Source organism: Hipposideros armiger, unplaced genomic scaffold (assembly GCF_001890085.2).
Source record: "Hipposideros armiger isolate ML-2016 unplaced genomic scaffold, ASM189008v1 scaffold_37, whole genome shotgun sequence".
Classification (NCBI taxonomy): Eukaryota; Metazoa; Chordata; class Mammalia; order Chiroptera; family Hipposideridae; genus Hipposideros; species Hipposideros armiger.
In genome coordinates, this window is record NW_017731387.1 from 2,530,281 (window position 1) to 2,549,438 (window position 19,158).

Below are 19,158 nucleotides of genomic sequence, written 5' to 3' on the forward strand. Positions count from 1 at the left end.
TGGAAATTAACCCTTCCTGCCCCTGAAACAAACAGGTTGCCTTAGTCCAGCGGCTGCACGCGGAGCAGCTGGACCATCGCTGACAGTGAAACTTCCTTTGCAGGTCTTTACACTTTGCACCTGGTGAATGTTAAAGTTACAAGATGAGTTCTTCAAAGCCAGTCATTCCTCCAGTCCCACGCACCTTGTTCTTGTGTCTGAGCAGAGGGTATGTTCATCTTCTTTTGTGTTTCCGGTGTTATCAGGCCATTTAAGTGTTGCCAAAGTTTCAAACTTTTGAGAATAAATGAAACATTCCCCGTGCAAATGGTGTGTCCTCCTCAACACACACACATGCACACACACACACGCACACATATTCATTAGTACATGTTACAGGCTATAAAATTATAAAATATTCATACTCTTAGTATATCCTATAGAAAAGCCCTATCAAGTACACAAAGATATATATAGAATTGCAGTTATTTGTAATAGTGAAGAGGGGAGGGGCGAGTAAAGGACTGAGTAAACAAATTGGGTACATCCACAAAATGGGAGAAAATATATAAGCATGCCTAGCAAAGCATTTTTAATTTTCTCTCTTTCATTTTTCCTTTCCTTTCCTTCCTCACTTCTTTCTTTTCTTTTTTCTCCCTTCAATCAGTCCCTCCCTTTTCTGGAGTGAAAGTTGCCTTGAGCGAACTTCACTCTTCTGAGGTCCTTGGATCTGTTTTAGTTATGCAGATGTAAGGCCTCTGCCTTAGGGAAGCAGAACAGCATCTTTTGTTTGATTGGCAAGGCTGCCCCTCCCATTGGTAGATAAAAATAAAACCGATTTGCATTAAACACTTCCAAGAAGGAATGACCTGTACCCCAACTTCTCTCTGAGATTGAAAGCCTGCAAGAGCTGTGGAAAATATGGAAGCCTTCTTCCCAAGGGCCAGTGGGAACGCAGGTGGTAAAGCCCTTGAAATGAAAGTCACTCCAAGGGAACAAGGAAACAGCGTAGATAAACCAGTTCCAAACAGAGTCCAAAGCTCAGGGAGACCACAGGGCTAGAATTTCCTAAGTGTAATTCCAGGAAGAAGGTAGATGTACAGGAAAAAAGGCTCCAAAATTCTGCAGAGGGAGGTGCTAAGTCTGTGGCTGAGTACTGACTTTGTACGTGTGTGTGTGTGTGTGTGTGTGTGAACATGAAGCCTGAGAAAGGACCCCAAGAAAGGGGCAGGTAGAATAGTCCCTGGAGAGCTACAAGGTGGCACATAGTTCATAGTCCAACCAATCAAAGTAGAAAGACCTCAGAATCAATAGGGCATTAAGTAAAGCCATCAGCAGGCTCCTAGCTCAGCAGTGGAATCAGGTAAGCCTCAGACAGACAGCTGCTCTGCACCCACCTTAGCAAAGCTTAAAAAGAGGACTCAGAGTTGAACTAATTCCAAGGAACTTAGCATTCTAGAACAGTATTTACAAAAATGCAGCAAAATACTACATCGACTACATAAAATTTACAATGTTTGGCATCCAATCAAAAATTGCGTACATAGAAAGAAGCAGGAAAATGTAACCTCTAACCAGGAGAAGAAGCTGTCAATCAAAACAGACCCCAAATGACAGAGAAGATAGAATCATCAGAAAAGTTGTTTTTAAAAAGCAACTGTAAATCGATTCCATATGTCCAAGAGGGTAGAGAAAAGTATCGTCTGAAGAAGGCAATTTGAAGATTAAAAAGGGCTACACTTGAAATTCTAAAGATAAAAAATACGATACCTGAAATGAAAACTGTGCTAAGTGTGATTAACAACAGATTAGAGACAGCATAAGGAAAGATTACTGAACTTGAAAACATAGCAACAGAAACATGCAAATGAAACAGAAATATAAAAGACAAAAATGATGAGTGGCGCAGGAATGATGTGAGTCCGGTGAAGCAATCTAACACACCTGTAACTGAAGTCTGAAAGAGGGGCAAGGAGAACGGGGGAAAACTGTGAAAAATAATGGCAGAAATGTCCCCAAATTTAATGAAAATTACAAATCTACAAATCCAGAAAGTTCAGTGAATCCAAATGGAAAAAAAATGAAGAAAATCACAAGAACATCATTAATTAAATTGCTGAAATTGGTGATAAAATCCTAACAGTAGCCAGAGGGAAAAAAAATCACATTACATAGATTGAAGACAGAATGAGCAAACTATAGTGAGATACCACTACACACCCATTAGAATAGCAAAAATATCAAAACTTAAAAAAAATATGTTTCCAATAATTGTATTGTTGCTAGTGGTGTTGGTACTGGATTCTGATACTTCTATTGTACATTGTGGATAAAACAAATAGGCAAATATGTGATATTCTAATTATATCATCATGATGACCTTGAGAAGTGAGAATTTTAGTATGGCAAAGCATATGTAAATGCATGTAAAATACAAGTGCGACAGATATAAGATAACCCTGACTTTGAATTTAAAATATAAATATGAACTTGTGATATAATGATGTATTTTAGCTGAAAAAAAAAATTTCCTACTCTGTCCACTGAAACGTCCTAGAAGTAATGACCACCTCAGTAGAAGTAAGAGCCCACCAAAAGGAGCCGTGGCTAATTTCAAGTCAAGGGTAGAAAATGTGCAGATGAATGTGGAACAGCTTGTCATACCAAAATCAAAGAAATCGGCAGAGACTACCAGGGTCATGTCACCGGGACTCAGGTCATTTAGGATGACGGCCACGGAGAGCCTCAGTAAGAATAACAGCTGCAGTGTCTTCAGACATGGCCAATATGATTGAAGCCACGTGGTTGTGGTGAAACTAAACCAACAAAAAACCAAAAACCTAATTCATCACTGTTGGATGATGCTAAGGAACATATTCATTATTTTGAAAACTGGCAAGTAAAAGGATAGAATCAAACATTTATCCTGCTTTCTCTATATGAGCTGTAACACTGGCTTACTAAAATGATCGATAACTAGGATTTTTTATTTAGAGAAATCCTCTAGCAAATAAAGAGTGCTACAATTAGAATATCACTATTTTGCATTTAATGGAGCTAGATATTAAGCATTAACAACTATAAACATCATGAAAAAAGAGACAATCAAACATTTTGTGCCTCCCTAATAGAGCATAACAGTTACAATGAGGTGTTTTGGCAAGAAAAACAAAAATCTAAATCTGATCAAGCCTCTACATCCAATTTCCAAGAAGTAAAAGCAACCCAGTTTCTTTAGCAAATAATTTCAAATGGAAAAAATATATATATTAAGGAAGAACCAATAGATTAAAAACCTTAAGAGAAAAAGCAGGCCATTTAAGAGACAATTAGAAATTCTAACAGTAGCTGTTTTGCTGATATTAAGAAAAATATCCCTTTTCTTTTAGCTGTGCTAATAGTATTGTAATATTTGAAAGAGATCATATCCTTTAGACATGAGTTAAAATATTTATAGTCTTTGTCATTTATTACAAAGTAATGTGATCGGAGGAGGTGTGGTGTGGATGAGACAATGGTTGCCATAGTCACGTGAGTGTAGAAGCTGGGTGACAGGTACAGGGGATTCGTTACACTTTTCCCGTATTCTTTGGTATTTGTTCCATATATTCTGCGATAAATATTTTAAGGTAATAAATAGGATAAAAGTAGAATTCTAAGTGAAGAAAAGTTAATACAAGACGATAGGAATCCTAAAAGAAGTGCAGCCAGAGCTCAGGTCCTTCACAAACACAGATACAGTTTGTTCAACTGCATAGTTCACATAATTCATTACAGACCATTTTAGGAAGAGAAATTTCAAATAGTTTCTCTGCACAAATGTTTATTAATAGCTAATCGTTCCTATTGCATGAGAAAAACCTCGGCTTTATGTGTCCCTTATGTTGACTAATATTTTATTCTGTTTTTGCTGCCCTCGTCCTCATAAAGTCAGACTCAAAAATATATGGCTTTTCTGTTAGAGCACGCGCCAGTCCTGCTTATCATGAGAAGAAATGCTGCTGTTGGGTTTCTTCTATAAAAAGAGAAAAAAGGCACGTTGCTCTTGTGTTCTCTGAACAGCGTGCTCTTAGGAAGCTCCATCTCACCGGAAGTGGAGAGCCCCGCCATGGCGGGGCAGGGTGCTGGGGCTCTCCTTCTGCCTAAAGAGAAATTTTGCAACATATAGTTAGTGCTTGAGATGAAACAAATGAACTGTTTCTTTATACTCTCCCAGTCTAGTTAAACACTTGACTTGGAATATGTTCCCATTTCCACAAAAGATACATTTGTTTTTTGAGGGGAAGTGGAGAATGAAAAGGGACAAGGAAGAAAGTGGGGTGGAGGGGGAGGACAGAAGAAAAAAGGAATAATAAATGCAGATAGGAGTATTTTTCTCAAATTTGCATTGTGCCAAACGTAGGTACATTTTTGTAATTATTAAGTTCTTCTTTAATTAAAACTTTCTTTTTAGTTTCTTTCATATCAAAAGCAATATGTGAAACAATACATTAACATATATAGAAGACACTGATTCCTTCCCAGCCCCAGTCCTGAGATAAGCAGTGTCATCAGCAGTCTATCATGGGACCATCCTCACCTCTCCCCTTAGATGGAAAAACACTGAAAGAGTATTTGGAAGTTGTTTGTTTGTTTGTTTGCTGTTCCAAATATTAGATGATACTGTAAATATTATGCTGGAACTTGCCTTACTCAACAAAACATCATGGACATCTCAAGTCAATAGATGTAGAGATCTAAATCATCCTTTTGAACAGTCACATAATATTTCCTAGTAAAACTGTTCTATTAGTACATTTAACTGTCATCCTGTTGATAGGCAATGAGATTATATCCATTTTTTGGCCATCATAACCAGCACTACAATAAAGATACTTTAAAGTGGCCTTTAAAAATTATGTTTATTGTTTTACAGAAAAGCTGCTCAAAAGTGGAGTTGGTAGGTCAGAGTATTTGAATTTATAATAGACATTGCCAGATTTCTTTTCAAAATGTTTGCAATGTATACTTCCACTAACAATATATTACAGTGTCCATTTTCCCACTTATGTCTTACCCACAATGAATGTTATGACCCTTTTTAATTTTTCCACTAATAAGAAAGTTTCTAAATTATCCGAAGAACCGTTCCTTAGTGTGTTGCCTGCACTGAATTCACAGTTTATCTGTTTAGGTCTCTGGCATCTGCAGCTGGTTTGCTCCGTGAGGTGAATGAGGAGACAGAACTTCAGCGGTGGTGTTCTTTGCCCCCGTCTGTGGTTGTAGATTGCCCACAAGAGACTGTACCACTGGAACTGGACTACCAGGGAGAAGGCATAAAGCACAGAGTAACGCCACCATTGTCGTCTATAAAAGGTACCTTGATAATCACTGGAAACAAAATGATAGAAACAGAAAATGAAGGGGCTACCCAATGCTTAAATCTTCTCTTTAGCCCCCCTACCAATGTATTATTCCACCTCTGCTGAAATTCCTCTAGTGGTGGGGAACCTACAGAAGTGGGCCGCCTATTCCATAATAATAAAGCTAGCTTTCATTGAACGTTTATTCTGTCCCAGACACAATTAAAAGTGCCCAGCAGGAAGCATCTCATTTTATCCATACAAAATCCCTATGGATGAGCCGTTACTATTATACCTATTTCACAGAATAAACCAAGGCCCAAATCACACAGCCGGCAAATGGTTGTAGTTGATCTGAAGTCCACGGGAAGCCATACTCAACCCCTGCACCCTACTGCCTCCCAGAGGCGGCTTGTAGAACTGTGAATGCCTGCCCCGTTTCTGCACCCAGACCTCAACGTTGCCTCCTGCAGTCTCCTTTCACTGCTCCTCTTCCTCCTCTTATCTCCACAAATTCTCCTAAAATCTTTTACATCGGAAAACAGTACAAATATTGGAAAGTAGCTGTGAGGTTCTCTATTAGTCTTTAGTTCTAGAAACGGTAGTGTGTTTGACGGAAGCCTAAGAAAGATCAGAGAACCTTATCACAGAACTCACACAATGGCAAGAGTGAGAAAATGGTCATGTCCATATCTCTTACTTATTACAGAACCCAAGTCAAGCCAAATGTGAGTCTATATAGAAAAGGGAGCTAAAAATTTCCGGAGGAAGGACCAAGTGCCCAGCATTAAAACAGGAAACATTAATGGGAAAGATTAACATAACCATCAGTGAAATACATGCTCCTAGAAAGACTCCCACAGAATACCTCACATACCTAAGGATTAAGTCTTTTAGGAGTACAAGGACCATGACAGTTTAATAATGTTCCAGTTATAGGAGTCCAGATAATGGAGACACAATAGTAAGATTAGCGTTCATTAAAACCACCAAAAATGTCCACACTTACTTCAAGAGAGTAGATTCAGTGGAAACTGAAGTAGAAAACAAATCGGGTGGTCCATGGCAGTAAAATATGCTGGTGAGGAGTATCTGGTGAGTCAGCAAAGGTTGAGCGGAGATGCACTGACGTGCGTCTCTCTCCTGAACCGTGTTCCTTTTACTGATAAAACACCACGATTTAGGTTGTGTGTCTTCCATCTCTCCTATCAGAGGATTGTTTTTTTCTTCCTGTTTCTTTATCCTTTGCACTTACAGAAAGGAGAATAAGAATATTCTCTTGAAATCCAGGCCATAGTAATATTTTAGCTCTTTTGTTTTCCTAAATTATTTGCACACATGTAAGGTCAAGAGCTCTATTCCTGACAACACTTCACATTTTTTCTCTACTCATTGTTCTGTGCTTTTCTTCATCACTTGAACCTCGGGATGCCAACCCCTCTGTATTGTTGTCTTGCATTGAAATAATTCAGAACCCAACAATAAACACTCCAGCAAACAGTAAAAATAAAAACTAATGGGGGCCAGCTGAGTGGCGCGTTGGTTAAGAGCTGGTTTGGGACACCAAAGCACCCCGGTTTGGATCCCACATATGAGGACCAGTGACACTGCCCTCTACAGCTAAGATGCTGAACAACAGCTCAACCTGGAGCTGGGCGGGCTGCCAATGAGTCGTCAGCGACAGTGTAGGCTGCAGCCCCTGCTGCAGTGGGTTGCCATGGGCTACCGTGTGTAGCCAGCAGCCAGCGTGAGTGGCCAGCAGCTTGTCTGTTCCCCTTCCCCCAATTCCCCAGCGCTGTTCCCATCCCCCAATTCCCCAATAAAAATCTTAAAAAAAAATAAAAAATAAAAACTAGTGAAGAAGTTGCTTCATTAGGTGATTATGGGGTGTTTTTTTTGTTTGTTTATTTCATTTCTTATTTGCAAATTGTAAGCAATTTTATATTGGGTTGTCGGAAAAGTCATGACATATTTTTTCTATGTTTTTCGTTGCAAAAATGCATCATGACTTTTCCAACAACCCAATATAACACTTATGTATATGAAATTTGTGTTTACCTTTCTTTCAAAGTAGTGTGAACTGTTAAGATAATTGTTACATCTATCTGAATCCACCATCTCACATTGTTCCCTTTTGTGTGGTGAGAAGACGCTTAGAAAATGTCAAGTATACAATACAGTATTATTTACTATAGTCACCATGCTGTACATTAGATCCCCAAAACTTAAGCATCTTATAACTGAAACTTTGTACCCTTTGGCCAATGTCCCCCCATTTCCCCACCCCCCAGCCCCTGGCAACCACCCTTCTACTCTGGTTCTATGAGCTCAACTTTTTTTGGATTCCATATATAAGAGAGATGATACAATATTGTCTTTCTCTGACTTATTTCACTTAGCCTAATGTCCTTCAGTCAGGTCCATCCATGTTGTCACAAATGGCAGGATTTCTTTTTTATGGCTGAATAATATTCCAGTGTGTGTGTGTGTGTGTGTGTGTGTGTGTGTGTGTGTGTGTCACATTTTCTTTACATTCACCTGTTTCTTTATCCATTCACCTGTTGGCAGATACTTCAGTTGTTTCCATATTTCCATATCTTGGCTCTTGCAAACAACAAACATGGGGATGCAGCTCTNTCCATGTTGTCACAAATGGCAGGATTTCTTTTTTATGGCTGAATAATATTCCAGTGTGTGTGTGTGTGTGTGTGTGTGTGTGTGTGTGTGTCACATTTTCTTTATCCATTCACCTGTTGGCAGATACTTCAGTTGTTTCCATATTTCCATATCTTGGCTCTTGCAAACAACAAACATGGGGATGCAGCTCTCTCCTCAAGATACTGTTTTTATTTCCTTTGGATACATACCCTAAAATGGGATTGCTGGATCATGTGGTAGCTCCATTTTAAATTTCTTGAGGAACCGCATACTCTTTTCCATAGCGGCTTCACCAATTTACGTTCCCACAAGCAGTGCATAAGGGTTCCCTTTTCTCCACGCCCTCCCCAACACTTGTTATCTTGTCTTTTATATAAGCAACCCTAAAAGAGGTGAACTGATATCTCATTGTGGTTTTGATTTGCATTTCCCTAATGATTAAGGATGTTAAGCACCTTTTCATATGCCTGTTGGTCATTTTTATGTCTTCTTTGGAAAAGTGTCTATTCAGATTCATTTCTTAGGTCATTTGGGTTTTTGCTGTTGAGTTGTATGAATTCCTTATATAGTTTGGATATTTAACTCTTTATCTGATATATGCTTTGCAGATCTTTTCTCCAGTTACGTAGGTTGCCTTTTCATTTTGTTGACTATCTTCTTTGCTGTACAGAAGGTTTATGGCTTGATGTAAGTTTTTAATTTAAAACTTTGCTGGCAAGTTTTTGTCATTTACTAGTAGAAATTAGTAATCATTCAACCAAGCTAAGCCTCATGCCGCAAAGGAGTGGTGGGGAACTAGGCAGCTGAACTAAGCAGCCGAGGGCTGACACACAGGAGTGGTTTCCTGTCTGACAATAACCCCGCTGACACTCACGGGCCTGGCGCTGTGCTGCATATGCTGTACCCAGCCTCTCATTTAGTGGCAACAGTAGTCCAACTTTGAGACATTACGTCCTGCGGAGGAGGAAACTGAGGCTCAGGGAACAGGAATCTCAGTGGCACAGAGGAGAAACGCATAGGCCAAGGATCAACTGCAGGCCTGTGTGCCTTCAAATGCAGTGCTCCTTCCACCTCCTCCACGGCCACCAAGGATTCCGTCATTCGCTGATTTCGGCGGCAGGCGCTGCGCTTCACAGCAGAAATAAAACAGCAGGAGAGCCTGTGCATCCCTCCTGCCGGGGAGCTTAGACGGGCAGGTGAATTACCTGCCCGCGTTCCAGATGTCCTGCTATTTCAGAACCACTGTCTGGACAGAGCAGTTGCTGTGCGTGCTCAGTCAGTCACGACGCTTGATTCCTCTGTTATTGTTGGTCCCTGGATGTGGTGCAAACTGGTGTAGCTCAGGACAATGCTATCCGAAGTGTGCCATCGGGAAGTATCGTCACAGACAGCAACTGGTGTCGATGCGGTCCTCACAGAAGTCTACAACTGTGACAGTGCACACAGCAATCTGACAGTTTAACTGCTCATGCGCAGTTCACATTGCACAGGATTTAAAGGTGCATCAACTTTACACCTGTGGGAAGCCTAAGGGGCAGTGTGTGCTGTGTTCGTCGCTGAGGCGTGTCAGCAGTGCCCACCTCTGGGAAGATACTAACATGCATCGTACCCAGTAGATGAGTCAGACACGTCAATGTCATGGCTGTTTGACCTGAAACGCAGTGTGCCTTTCATTCCAGTCATGGAACAGTGGACAAGCTTTTCTCCCTCAGGCAGCAGCGAGAGTGCAGAGAACAACGCTCTGATTTGTATGTTGTGTTTATGGCCTTAACCAAGGTCTCTTTACAACTGTGTTGCTATGTGGGAAACACACCAGCACAGTGGTACCCCCTCATTCTAAAAGCACAATACTAATCCATTTATTGTAACAAAGTAAAAGTGGGATTCCGATCTTGCTTTTTTTGGGTAATGCTCTTCCTGGGAATTACACTATTACTATTGAATAGGCATAAGAGTAGTTTTCATTTCAAATCCTTGCCTAACAAAAGGACTGGAAGTAATTAGTCCGGATACTTTATGTGGCAGTGACCAGGAGCATGTAGTTTGTAACTGGAATGATTGTTCAGGGTTAACAAGGCTGCATCTCACCGTCAACATAAACTGCCTTCACTTGAAATGCGGCCCATACACTGCACTTACCATTAATTCAATGACTGTTGTGGGAGGAACTGGCTAAATAGGCTGCCAAGTAAAATCACAGTTTCCTTGTTATCTTAGTCTAGTGTGCCTCAGAACAATAGCCTGAGAACAACCGCTGTGTTGATAAAACCCAATACTGATTCTTAACCATAAAACATTAGGGGAAAATGCATTTGTATCATTTCTTTACTAGGTGATTCAGATGTGGGGTTTTGCTGCCTCTATTCATTATTCATTTCAAAAAACATTTCTTTTTTAATATTGTGTACTGTGCTACCAGAGATACAAAGATAATTAAGACAGTCTTTACCCTTAAAGACCTCACAATCTGGCAATAAAAAAGCGCTCATAAACATAAAACTAAGAAAGTGCAAATGCAGAGACATGCTGGGATATTGTGGGAGCGCTGAGGAGGCGGCTGGGGAACAGCGGGCAAAGCGAGCAGTCAGGGCGAGCTTAGAGGACGTGACAGATGGCCGTGACTTTGAGGCTCGGAGACCAGGAAGACTTTGGTCAGAATAGGTGGCGTGCACGAAGCCTAACCCGTAGTCTCCAGCACTTTGCAGGCTGTGAGTTTAAGGACGTCCGTATTATGTATTTACGTATCATTTTCGTGCCAATGAACCCTGTCGCCCTGCCTGTAGTCCTGGGGACAGAATGATACGGACCTGAACGAGAACAATGACAGATGCCGAGGAGGCGGGTTTGAGACCTAGATGAGCGAAACTGGTCGGATGTGGCGATTATCTGGATGAGGAGAGTTAAGGATCTCTCTAAAATCTCTGAATTAGCTGCGCCTTTAAAACGAAGTAAACAGAAGGAAGATTTCTAAGGGGATGATGATGATGCCCACCGTGGACGTGGTGACATGGGGGGACCAGCGTGTGGCTCTCAGGAGCGCTGACCCTGGTGCTGAGACCTGGGAGTCATTCGCTCGGACGTAACTGGTTAAAACCATAGCGTAGGTAAGAGCACCTGGGGAGGGCCGGACCAGCGCCCTGGCCTTAGCCTGCAAGTCACCGCTGATGCTTCCCGTCGGCAGTGGGGGCAGAAGCCAGGCTGCTGTCCATGGCAGCAGGAGAGGGCGGACGAAGGAATGAAATGGCTGTGACTTTATGTCACGTAGCCCCTCTGCTGCTGTCCAGGGGAACAAGAGCTGCTAAGCCGAGCCCGACACGGGGCTGCTCGGGGCCTGTGGCGCTCCCTCGCCGGCGGGGCCCGGCCACGGAGGGCGGCAGCTTCAGTGGGCCCAGCGCGCACGGAAGCACCATTCCCGACAGTTTTCCAAGGCCAAGGCCAGCTCCGGGGAGGAGTTGCTATTGGATGTCCGTCGAAATGAAACAGATCCCCTACAGGCCACCTGAGGGGCATGTAACATTTGCTCTCAGTCATAAGAATTGATAGTGAAAATGCGCTCTACGTGGAGCGTGACATGTCATAACACACCATTCAGCTGTGTGACAAACATCAAATACATAAATCAGTGTCCAAACAGAACTGCGCGGAACAGGCAGTCTGTGGACAAGAGAGCCGTGGGTAGCTCTGGGACTCAGCGTTCATTTTTCCCACTCACAGCGCAATCCGCTCATAGCTCATTGAAAGGTAACAAAGTGGAGTAGAGGCAGCGTTTCAGGGCTTAGATAATTCAGTAATGGATGCCTCTGTCCTGTTTGTCAGTAAAATGGCCCAGTGCTATTTAATAAATACAATTTAATAACATTTCAGAGTTAGTATCTTTATCACCTAGTTTTTTAAGTATTTATTTGCAACAGTATATGTAAATATTTTCAAATTTGCATTATGTACAGAATGTAAATTTTAAAATTTCACATGAAATGTAGTTAATATGTATTTGAGTATGAAGAATCACTGACTCACTTATCGATTCAAAAAGTCATTATTTATTACTAAGTGTCACAGTTCTGTGTATAAAAGTACAAGGTGGGCTGTAGAGATACAAAGACGAAATGACATGTTCCCTACTGGCTTGTGATCTATTGGGAAAACAATGCAAAAAATTTCCTACGTGTATATAAAAAGCTAAAATGGAGCAAATCATTGTGGGAGATTAAAGGAAGGACATCTAGAGGGAAACCAAGGGGACAAGGAAAACGTTTTAAATGATAAAACAAGTCAATTCTAAAGACCGAAAGGACTGGGTGGGCAGGAGGAATTTCTTTTGCCTTTGCAAGTCACACTGTACTGGACACTTGTTAACTGGGCCCCAGCATCAACGCAAGCCGTTCTCAGCCTTGGGTTCGCACAGGCAGTTCTGGGAACGGGCCCTGACTGGCTTAAGAATAACCTGGGCTCACGATTGGTTCAGGAATGGACCCGGTAGAGATGGCTGTTAGGACTTGTGGGGGGCAAAACACGGCTGCTGCTTGTCACGGAGCTTCCTAACATGACTCTTTTCAGCTGGACAAGGATGGCAGGATGAAGCCCTGCGCGCTGCTTGCAGCCATCCTTCACCACAAGACAAGAACCTGCCTGGAAAGGAGTTAGTGCTGAAGAGGGGCAGCTGAAAAGTGGCGAGAACCCTGGTCCTGTCCGTGAGCCCACAGTCAACCAAGCCTTGTGGTTATGGGAGCAAACTGCTTTTATTACAGCCAGATTAAGCTGTGTGGTCTGTGTCTCGCGACCTAGAGAGGCCTGCCTAACGTGACAATTTAAAAATTAGTAGAAATGAAACGTAGGGGAGTGCATCTCTCTGAACTTCTCTCCTCCTCCTCCCCCGCAAAGCAACAAACATGTTCATTATCAACATAAACATCTCAAATGATGGGAAGGGCCACAAAACATACCCAACATCGTGTCACACACAGAGACATGGCACAAAACAACTCTTTCTGGAGCCAGTCGAGATGTGAACGTGTTGTAAGTACAAGTGGACTTCATCATTCTGAGGTGGAACTTTGTGCCCCCGCTTTCTTACTTTTGTCCACCTGCAGAGCACCTGAGAAGAAATGAACACATGCTAGATGGAATAAGGGAAGGGTCAAGCCCTGAGGCGGCGTTTAAAACAAGACTCAATGAGTCAGTTACTTGAAACTGATACCTACTCTAAAATACAAAGATAAATAAATTGGAGGGGCAGATAATCCATTAGATGTCTAAATGATACTCTAATCATCAAATATTTGGAAATTTTTAAAACTAACTTGCTTTATCGACTCCAACTTTACACATTTCCAGTTGTGATTATATTTTGAAGGTAGATCTCTATAAGAATGCACACGCAGGTAACATGTGAACAGCCCAAATGCCCAGAGGCCTTAACCGAACAGGATGATTTTTACACCTGGGAATGGAAGAGACAGGAAAAGGCTCTGGTTAATTCAGTGATCTGCCTTACCAAGAGATCGGAGAACTTTTTTTACTTTTTTTTTTTATTACAGATTTTAAATTTTGAAATACAGATTCACAAGAAGTTGCGAAGATGGTACAAAGAAGTTCCTTCACCCAGTTCCCCCCAATGGTTACAATGCAGATCTTTATAGTACAATATCAAAGCCAGTTCAGCTTCAGAACAGGGTGTGTAGTTCATACCTGATCACAGACTTGTGTAACCATCATGATCAGAATACAGAACTATTGTTACCACAAAGGTCTCCCTTGCTCAAACCCTCTAAATCAGCGGTTCTCACCTTGTGGGTCGCGACCCCTTTGGGGTTGAACGACCCTTTCACAGGGGTCGCCGGGTGCTCGTATGTGGGCGTATCTGCATGTGGGCCTGGAGATGGATAGAGGAGCAGTGTCTCGGTTCCTAAGACCATCGAAAATAAGTGTTTTCTGATGGTCTTAGGAGACCCCTGTGAAAGGTGGAGAACCGCTGCTCTACATGCATACCCACTGTCTCATCCACCAAAACAAGTTTCATGTAAAAGTACCCTTTCAAGGTAACATGCCTTTATTTTCTGTGTGAACTGGGCCCAGTCTATATCATTTCTGTAAATGCTGTCCCCACCCTTTGAATTAATTTGGTGATTTATTACTAGGTCCTCATGCTCCATTTTAAAAACAATGCACTCAATCTCACCTTCCACACTTACTTTATTCAAGATTTTGGTTTGGCAACACACACACACACACACACACCCTCCTGATTTATGGTGAATTCCCTTTTCTAAACGCAGGTGCTTGCTTTTGGTGATCTCAAGTTTGGCCCCACCTTTCCGTGGCTTTTCCCTAGGGTCCCTCCTTAGTCCCTGTGGCAGTGGGTTGCCATGGGCTACTGTGTGTAGCCAGCAGCCGCAGTGAGTGGCCATCCAGAAGCCGGCGACTGATCTGCCTCGCCGGGGAAGAGCGCAGTGATGGTGCCAACTTGGGCCAGTGAAGCGACATCCTCCACAACTAGACTGAAGAACAAAAGGACAGCAACTTGTCTGCTCCCCTTCCCCCAATTCCCCAGCGCTGTTCCCATCCCCCCAATCCCCCAATAAAAATCTTTAAAAAAAAAAGTGCAAGCTCTGAGCAACAGCCATTCGATTCCCGGACAGAAAAAACAAACAGAAAAAAAGCAAAGGAAATAGATTTGCAAAACAGGGCTCGTTTATTAATTCACTATGAGATTTATTAACGGACCGACAGGATAGTTTCAGGCAGTACCTACTAAGCACATCCAAATGTGACTCCAGGATTGCATGGTGAATGCAGATGCCCAAAAAGGGGGGACGGTGTCCGGTGGCTTCGTCCCCCTTCTCCTGCACAGCTCAACCTACTGTTGTCCTCGGGTCTTAAAAACTGAGCCCTTGCAGCCCTCCTTTCCCTGAAATCTAGACTGAGGAGGGGGCGGGGGGGAGGGAGTGTTAATTTAACTCTAACACCTGAAGTTACCTCCTGGGCTTGTGCTAATTTCCTCAATTCAGTTTGTGGGGGTATCGGGATAACGTTCACCGTCCAGACGGAAAACGCCTCCTCCTCGTCAGTGTTTGGTTTCACTTTGGCTCCTCGCACCCGGTCCCGGCGGCGGCCGCCCTTCCGGGACGGGCCCGGCTCCTCCGAGCGCTCCGTGGCCTCGCGAGGGCTGGGCCGGCCGTGCGGAGCGACCCCAAGCCTCGCGGGACACGAGGGACGCGTGTCCGCTCTCCGCCTCGGAAGGGAAAGGGCCCCTGGGAGCCCGGGTCCGCGCGCGGGCGGCACATGCACGTCCCTCCGCGTCCCCGCGGCGCGGCTCCATCGGCGGCCGGAGGGCCCGCAGCGGCCATGGCGGCCAGGCGGGTCCCCGCGCTCGGGAGGCGGCTCCGCGCCGCCGCGCCGCCAAGGCCCGTGTGGGTCGGAGCGGGGTTCCCACAGCCCGTCGGCGTCGCCCTCTGCTCCGCGTCTGACGGAGACCCAGGCGGCTCCGGGCCCCGCGCGCGGGCCGGGCCGGAGGGGTTGGCGAGGCGTCCGGCGAGCGAAGAGTTAACACCCGCGGACCGACGGATCGCAGACCTGCACGCGGCCGCCTGCGCGGTGAGGCCCCGCCCCGTCCCGGCGCCCCGGGTCCCGTGCGCCTGCGCGGGGAGTCTCCCGCCCCGCCCCGCCCCGCCCCGGAGGCCCCAGGGTCCGTGCGCCTGCGCGGTAAGAACCCTGCTGCCAGGTCGGCGCGTCCCCGGCAGATGGAGAGGTGGTGGGACTTGTGCCGTCCGGCTTCTGACCTCTGACGACACGTACGGTTCCCACTCCGACCGTTTCGCTTGAAAACTGGCCAGTTTCTTATTCCGGACTAACAGTTAACGTTTGTCTGTCCTGAATATGAGTGGGACTCGTTTCTGATCAGCGTCTACGCTAAACTCGACGCAGTGTGGGACTCTGTGTGTGTGTGTGTGTGTGTGTGTGTGTGTGTGTGTGTGTGTGTGTGTGTGTGTGTGTGTGTAAGAGACAGAGAGACAGGTGTTTAGGAGTTGAGGAGGTAGAGGAGTTGAAGTCACAGGAAATACGTTGCATTATCAGTTAAACACTTTGCCATCTAATGATTTTAACAATGAAAAAGTAAAACGTAAATTTATTTTAATTTTTGCTACCCAAAACTTAATTTTCCTTTCCCCCACTCCATCGGAGCCCAATGACCACAGAAACGGTAAGCGGGCATTGACCTTCTCCCTGAACAAACTTGAGCTGTGTTTCCTTCTGTTTGGGAGATTTGATGATTGCTTCTTAGCGCCAGTATCGCCCCTCGCACTTTCTGACAGCTCAAACTACAGGAGTTTAAACATAGCATGGTTATATGTTTATCTCGAGAGACCAAGTGAGTTTTATAACAAAGATACAAAAACAATATGAAAGTAACCTGTTTAATACACCGTGTGTGACCCGTCCTTGAAAGGAATAGCGTTACCTGCTGTGACTTGAGCCAAAGAAGTAGAGGAAAACCCTGGAAGTTGACTTTTTTTTCATTGACAGTTAGTAGGTCCGGAGAACCCACTGCTGGACTCATTCAAGTGTTAAAACTTCTGCAGAAAGATTCATCAGGAAATGACTGGCAGCTTCTGATTGTTCTTGTTTATACTCTTTTTTAAATGACGGGTAATTTGTCCCCATACCTCACCATATAAATATGGCAGATACTGTGGTGCCAAAAAATATATACACATGACTTGTATTCATCTTTTGTTATCGGTATACATTATTACAATTTTAATAGTTTTTACTTCCTTAAAATGTGTATAAGTTGTTTTTGGCACCCTCTGTATAAACAAAAAGTTTCATACTTTTTAGAGTACACACCAGTGGCATGTAAAGACAGGTTCAATCAGCTTTGGGAAGGAAACAAGCTTTTTCTCACTCAGGACATCCAGTGTCATCAATATCAGTATCACAGGGTGACTGCCCAGGAGACCATAAGTGAAGCCAATGACAAGCTTTTTTTTTTTTTCCTCTTTCAACAAATCAGAGTGTCCTCACCGTGCTGCTCTGTCCACGTCCATGTGTCAGGCAGATGGCTCTGCCCTTCCTCCCTGTGCCAGCTGCATCACGGGGCACATTGTTCTCCAGTCAAACTGGCAGCACTCTTGTGGCATCTTTGTTGTCACTGTCACCTGAGACTCGTCTCCTGCAGACAAATTAAGTTTGTATGGGCAGCCAGCAAGCTCAAAGTTTCTCAGCCCACAAGAATAGCAGGAGAGCGGGCGCACACAAGCGCAGGAGCAGTCTTACTCTTCCAGGTTGCCAGGTAATGGCCCTCAGAAGACCCAGAAGCTATGAAAAGTGAAAAGAAGGCAGCCAGCAGAGTTCCCTGTGTATGTGTGTGTCTTCCAAGTCTTCCAATGTGGGCTTTGTAAATAAAGACGTGAGGTCTTGACAGTCGGTCATTTTAAAATAGTGTTTCTTGCTCCAGTTTCACGTTATCTGCTTCTCTGGCCCCCGAGGCCCTTGCTGGCTTTCTGCTGCCCCCTGGTCTGGCTTTGCTGGAATGCCTTAGAGTAGACCTAGACCTAAACTCTACTTGTCCTTTTGCTCCATGCTTTATTCACGAAGCATAGTTGGTTAAAACCTCAACCAAAATAAAATATTCAACCATTAAGGAAGACACTCTGAAGAGGTATTTTGTGGCACATCCAAAAATAGATGTTAGGAGACATCCAAGTTTCATGTGTGTCTGAATGAAAAGGCCCCACATGCGAGCGATGTAGTTACTGCGTGGTAAAAGGGCTCTATTAAAAGCGCGGGACAAAGTTCCTCTAACATCACCCACACGGCCAAAACCCAAAGAAGAGTTCGAATTATTTTCTTTCCCTTCCCACAACGCACTTGGGACAGTTTAAAACCACGTTTGAATGGAGGTGGAGATGTCCTAGACATCTGAGAGGTGCAGTCATGAAAGCAGAGTGTCAATATGTTAAAACAATACTTTGTTTGCTTAAAAACAGAACTAACAACAGTCCAAAAAAAAAAGAAAGAAAAGAAAATAGTATAAAATGTTCAATGAAGTCACACATCATGAAGGTAAAGAAAAGTGTTCAATAATAACAAGGGTAATACTTTTCTACAAGGACGGTTGGTTTCTATTAGCACCTTCTGTGTAAGTTTAAATCATTATCCACATATTTTAAGCACTGAAATTGCAAGTGCAACTTCTGAGTGAAAGTTCATTTTCAGCCTCTTAAGCTCTTAAAATCACCGAAATCACCTGTGATTAACGTGTTACCTAGAAACTGAGTGAAACATACCTGAGCGGTGGCGGCATAGTTGTTGGGCATAGAGGAGTTCTTGTGTGTCCATCAGCTTCTCGTTTTTCGCAAACTGTATATTTTCTCCTCCTGTCACGTGAAGTTGGACTGCATATAACGCTGGAATGCATTTAAAGCAAGGGCCACCAGAATTGCCGGAAAGAAGACTCATGTTGTTTCATGAAAAGCCTGCAGGGCTCTAGGAGTAGAACTTGTGGTGAGCGGGCAGTGTGAATGCCGAGGAGGAGAAGGAATGGCTTTATCCCCCTGTGCTTCAGGCCAACCAGCTGAACTACGTGGATCCAGCCACCGGCTCCGTGGTGCTCACGCGGGTCGCCCACTTGCAGAGAGGGAAGTGCTGTGGCTGTGCCTGCAGACACGTGAGTAACAAATTCTCGCATTACAGCGGTAGTTTGCGGTGCTTCTGTGACTTCATAAATACCTGTTATTTGAAAAACAAGTCAAATAAAACAGCGAAATAGACCTGGAGTGCACTTTTCACAAGCCACTTTAGCCAAGGACAATGAAGTCCTTAGGACCAACACAGGGCTCTTAAAGTTAATGGAATCTGCTAACATTTCACTGTGACCATCAGTTCCTTGAAATGCTGTGATTCGAAATCCATGGGAGTTCTTTATTACAAGGAAACTTTTCATGAGGTTTTAAATCAGTCATGTTCACTAGGCAAGTACAAAAGGGCAGGAGAATGGGCTAGAATATTACAAACTAGATCCCAGAAAGCATTTACTTCTCATTAGTAGCTGAAACAATTGAAACTTGCCCAGCATTGAGAGGTGGCTTTCCTTTAAAAGATAATGAACTTCTTTCTTTGTTCCTTGTTCCCACCCTCCTTCCTTCCTTCCTTCCTTCCTTCCTTCCTTCCTTCCTTC

The 19,158-nt window shown here is 43.7% G+C and overlaps 1 protein-coding gene and 2 long non-coding RNA genes across 5 annotated transcripts in view; 2 read left to right on the forward strand and 1 right to left on the reverse strand.

Annotated features, from left to right (window-relative positions):
* LOC109380509 (uncharacterized) overlaps nucleotides 1-14,366 on the forward strand; it is a 43,502-nt gene extending 29,136 nt beyond the window's left edge. The window contains exons 2-4 of one of the 2 annotated variants that reach the window (XR_002123516.1): nucleotides 104-208; nucleotides 5,153-5,334; nucleotides 14,255-14,366. This is a non-coding gene — a long non-coding RNA (uncharacterized LOC109380509). Of the gene's footprint in view, nucleotides 1-103; nucleotides 209-5,152; nucleotides 5,527-14,254 lie in introns of those variants that run through there. The other variant, XR_002123515.1, reaches the window with a different exon arrangement.
* Nucleotides 12,038-14,373, reverse strand: LOC109380511 (uncharacterized). Its single transcript, XR_002123518.1, has 3 exons — nucleotides 14,290-14,373; nucleotides 13,280-13,419; nucleotides 12,038-13,074 (listed from the first exon to the last, which is right to left on the reverse strand). It is a non-coding gene; the product is annotated as an uncharacterized LOC109380511 (long non-coding RNA).
* A 224-nt stretch (nucleotides 14,374-14,597) lies between these two features.
* Nucleotides 14,598-19,158, forward strand: part of CUNH1orf53 (chromosome unknown C1orf53 homolog) — a 6,381-nt gene continuing 1,820 nt past the window's right edge. The window contains exons 1-2 of one of the 2 annotated variants that reach the window (XM_019638131.1): nucleotides 14,598-15,572; nucleotides 18,547-18,648. In XM_019638131.1, coding sequence (XP_019493676.1) covers nucleotides 15,261-15,572; nucleotides 18,547-18,648 — 414 coding nt within the window. In that variant the 5' untranslated portion in view covers nucleotides 14,598-15,260. The remainder of the gene's footprint in view (nucleotides 15,573-18,546; nucleotides 18,649-19,158) is intronic. The other variant, XM_019638129.1, reaches the window with a different exon arrangement.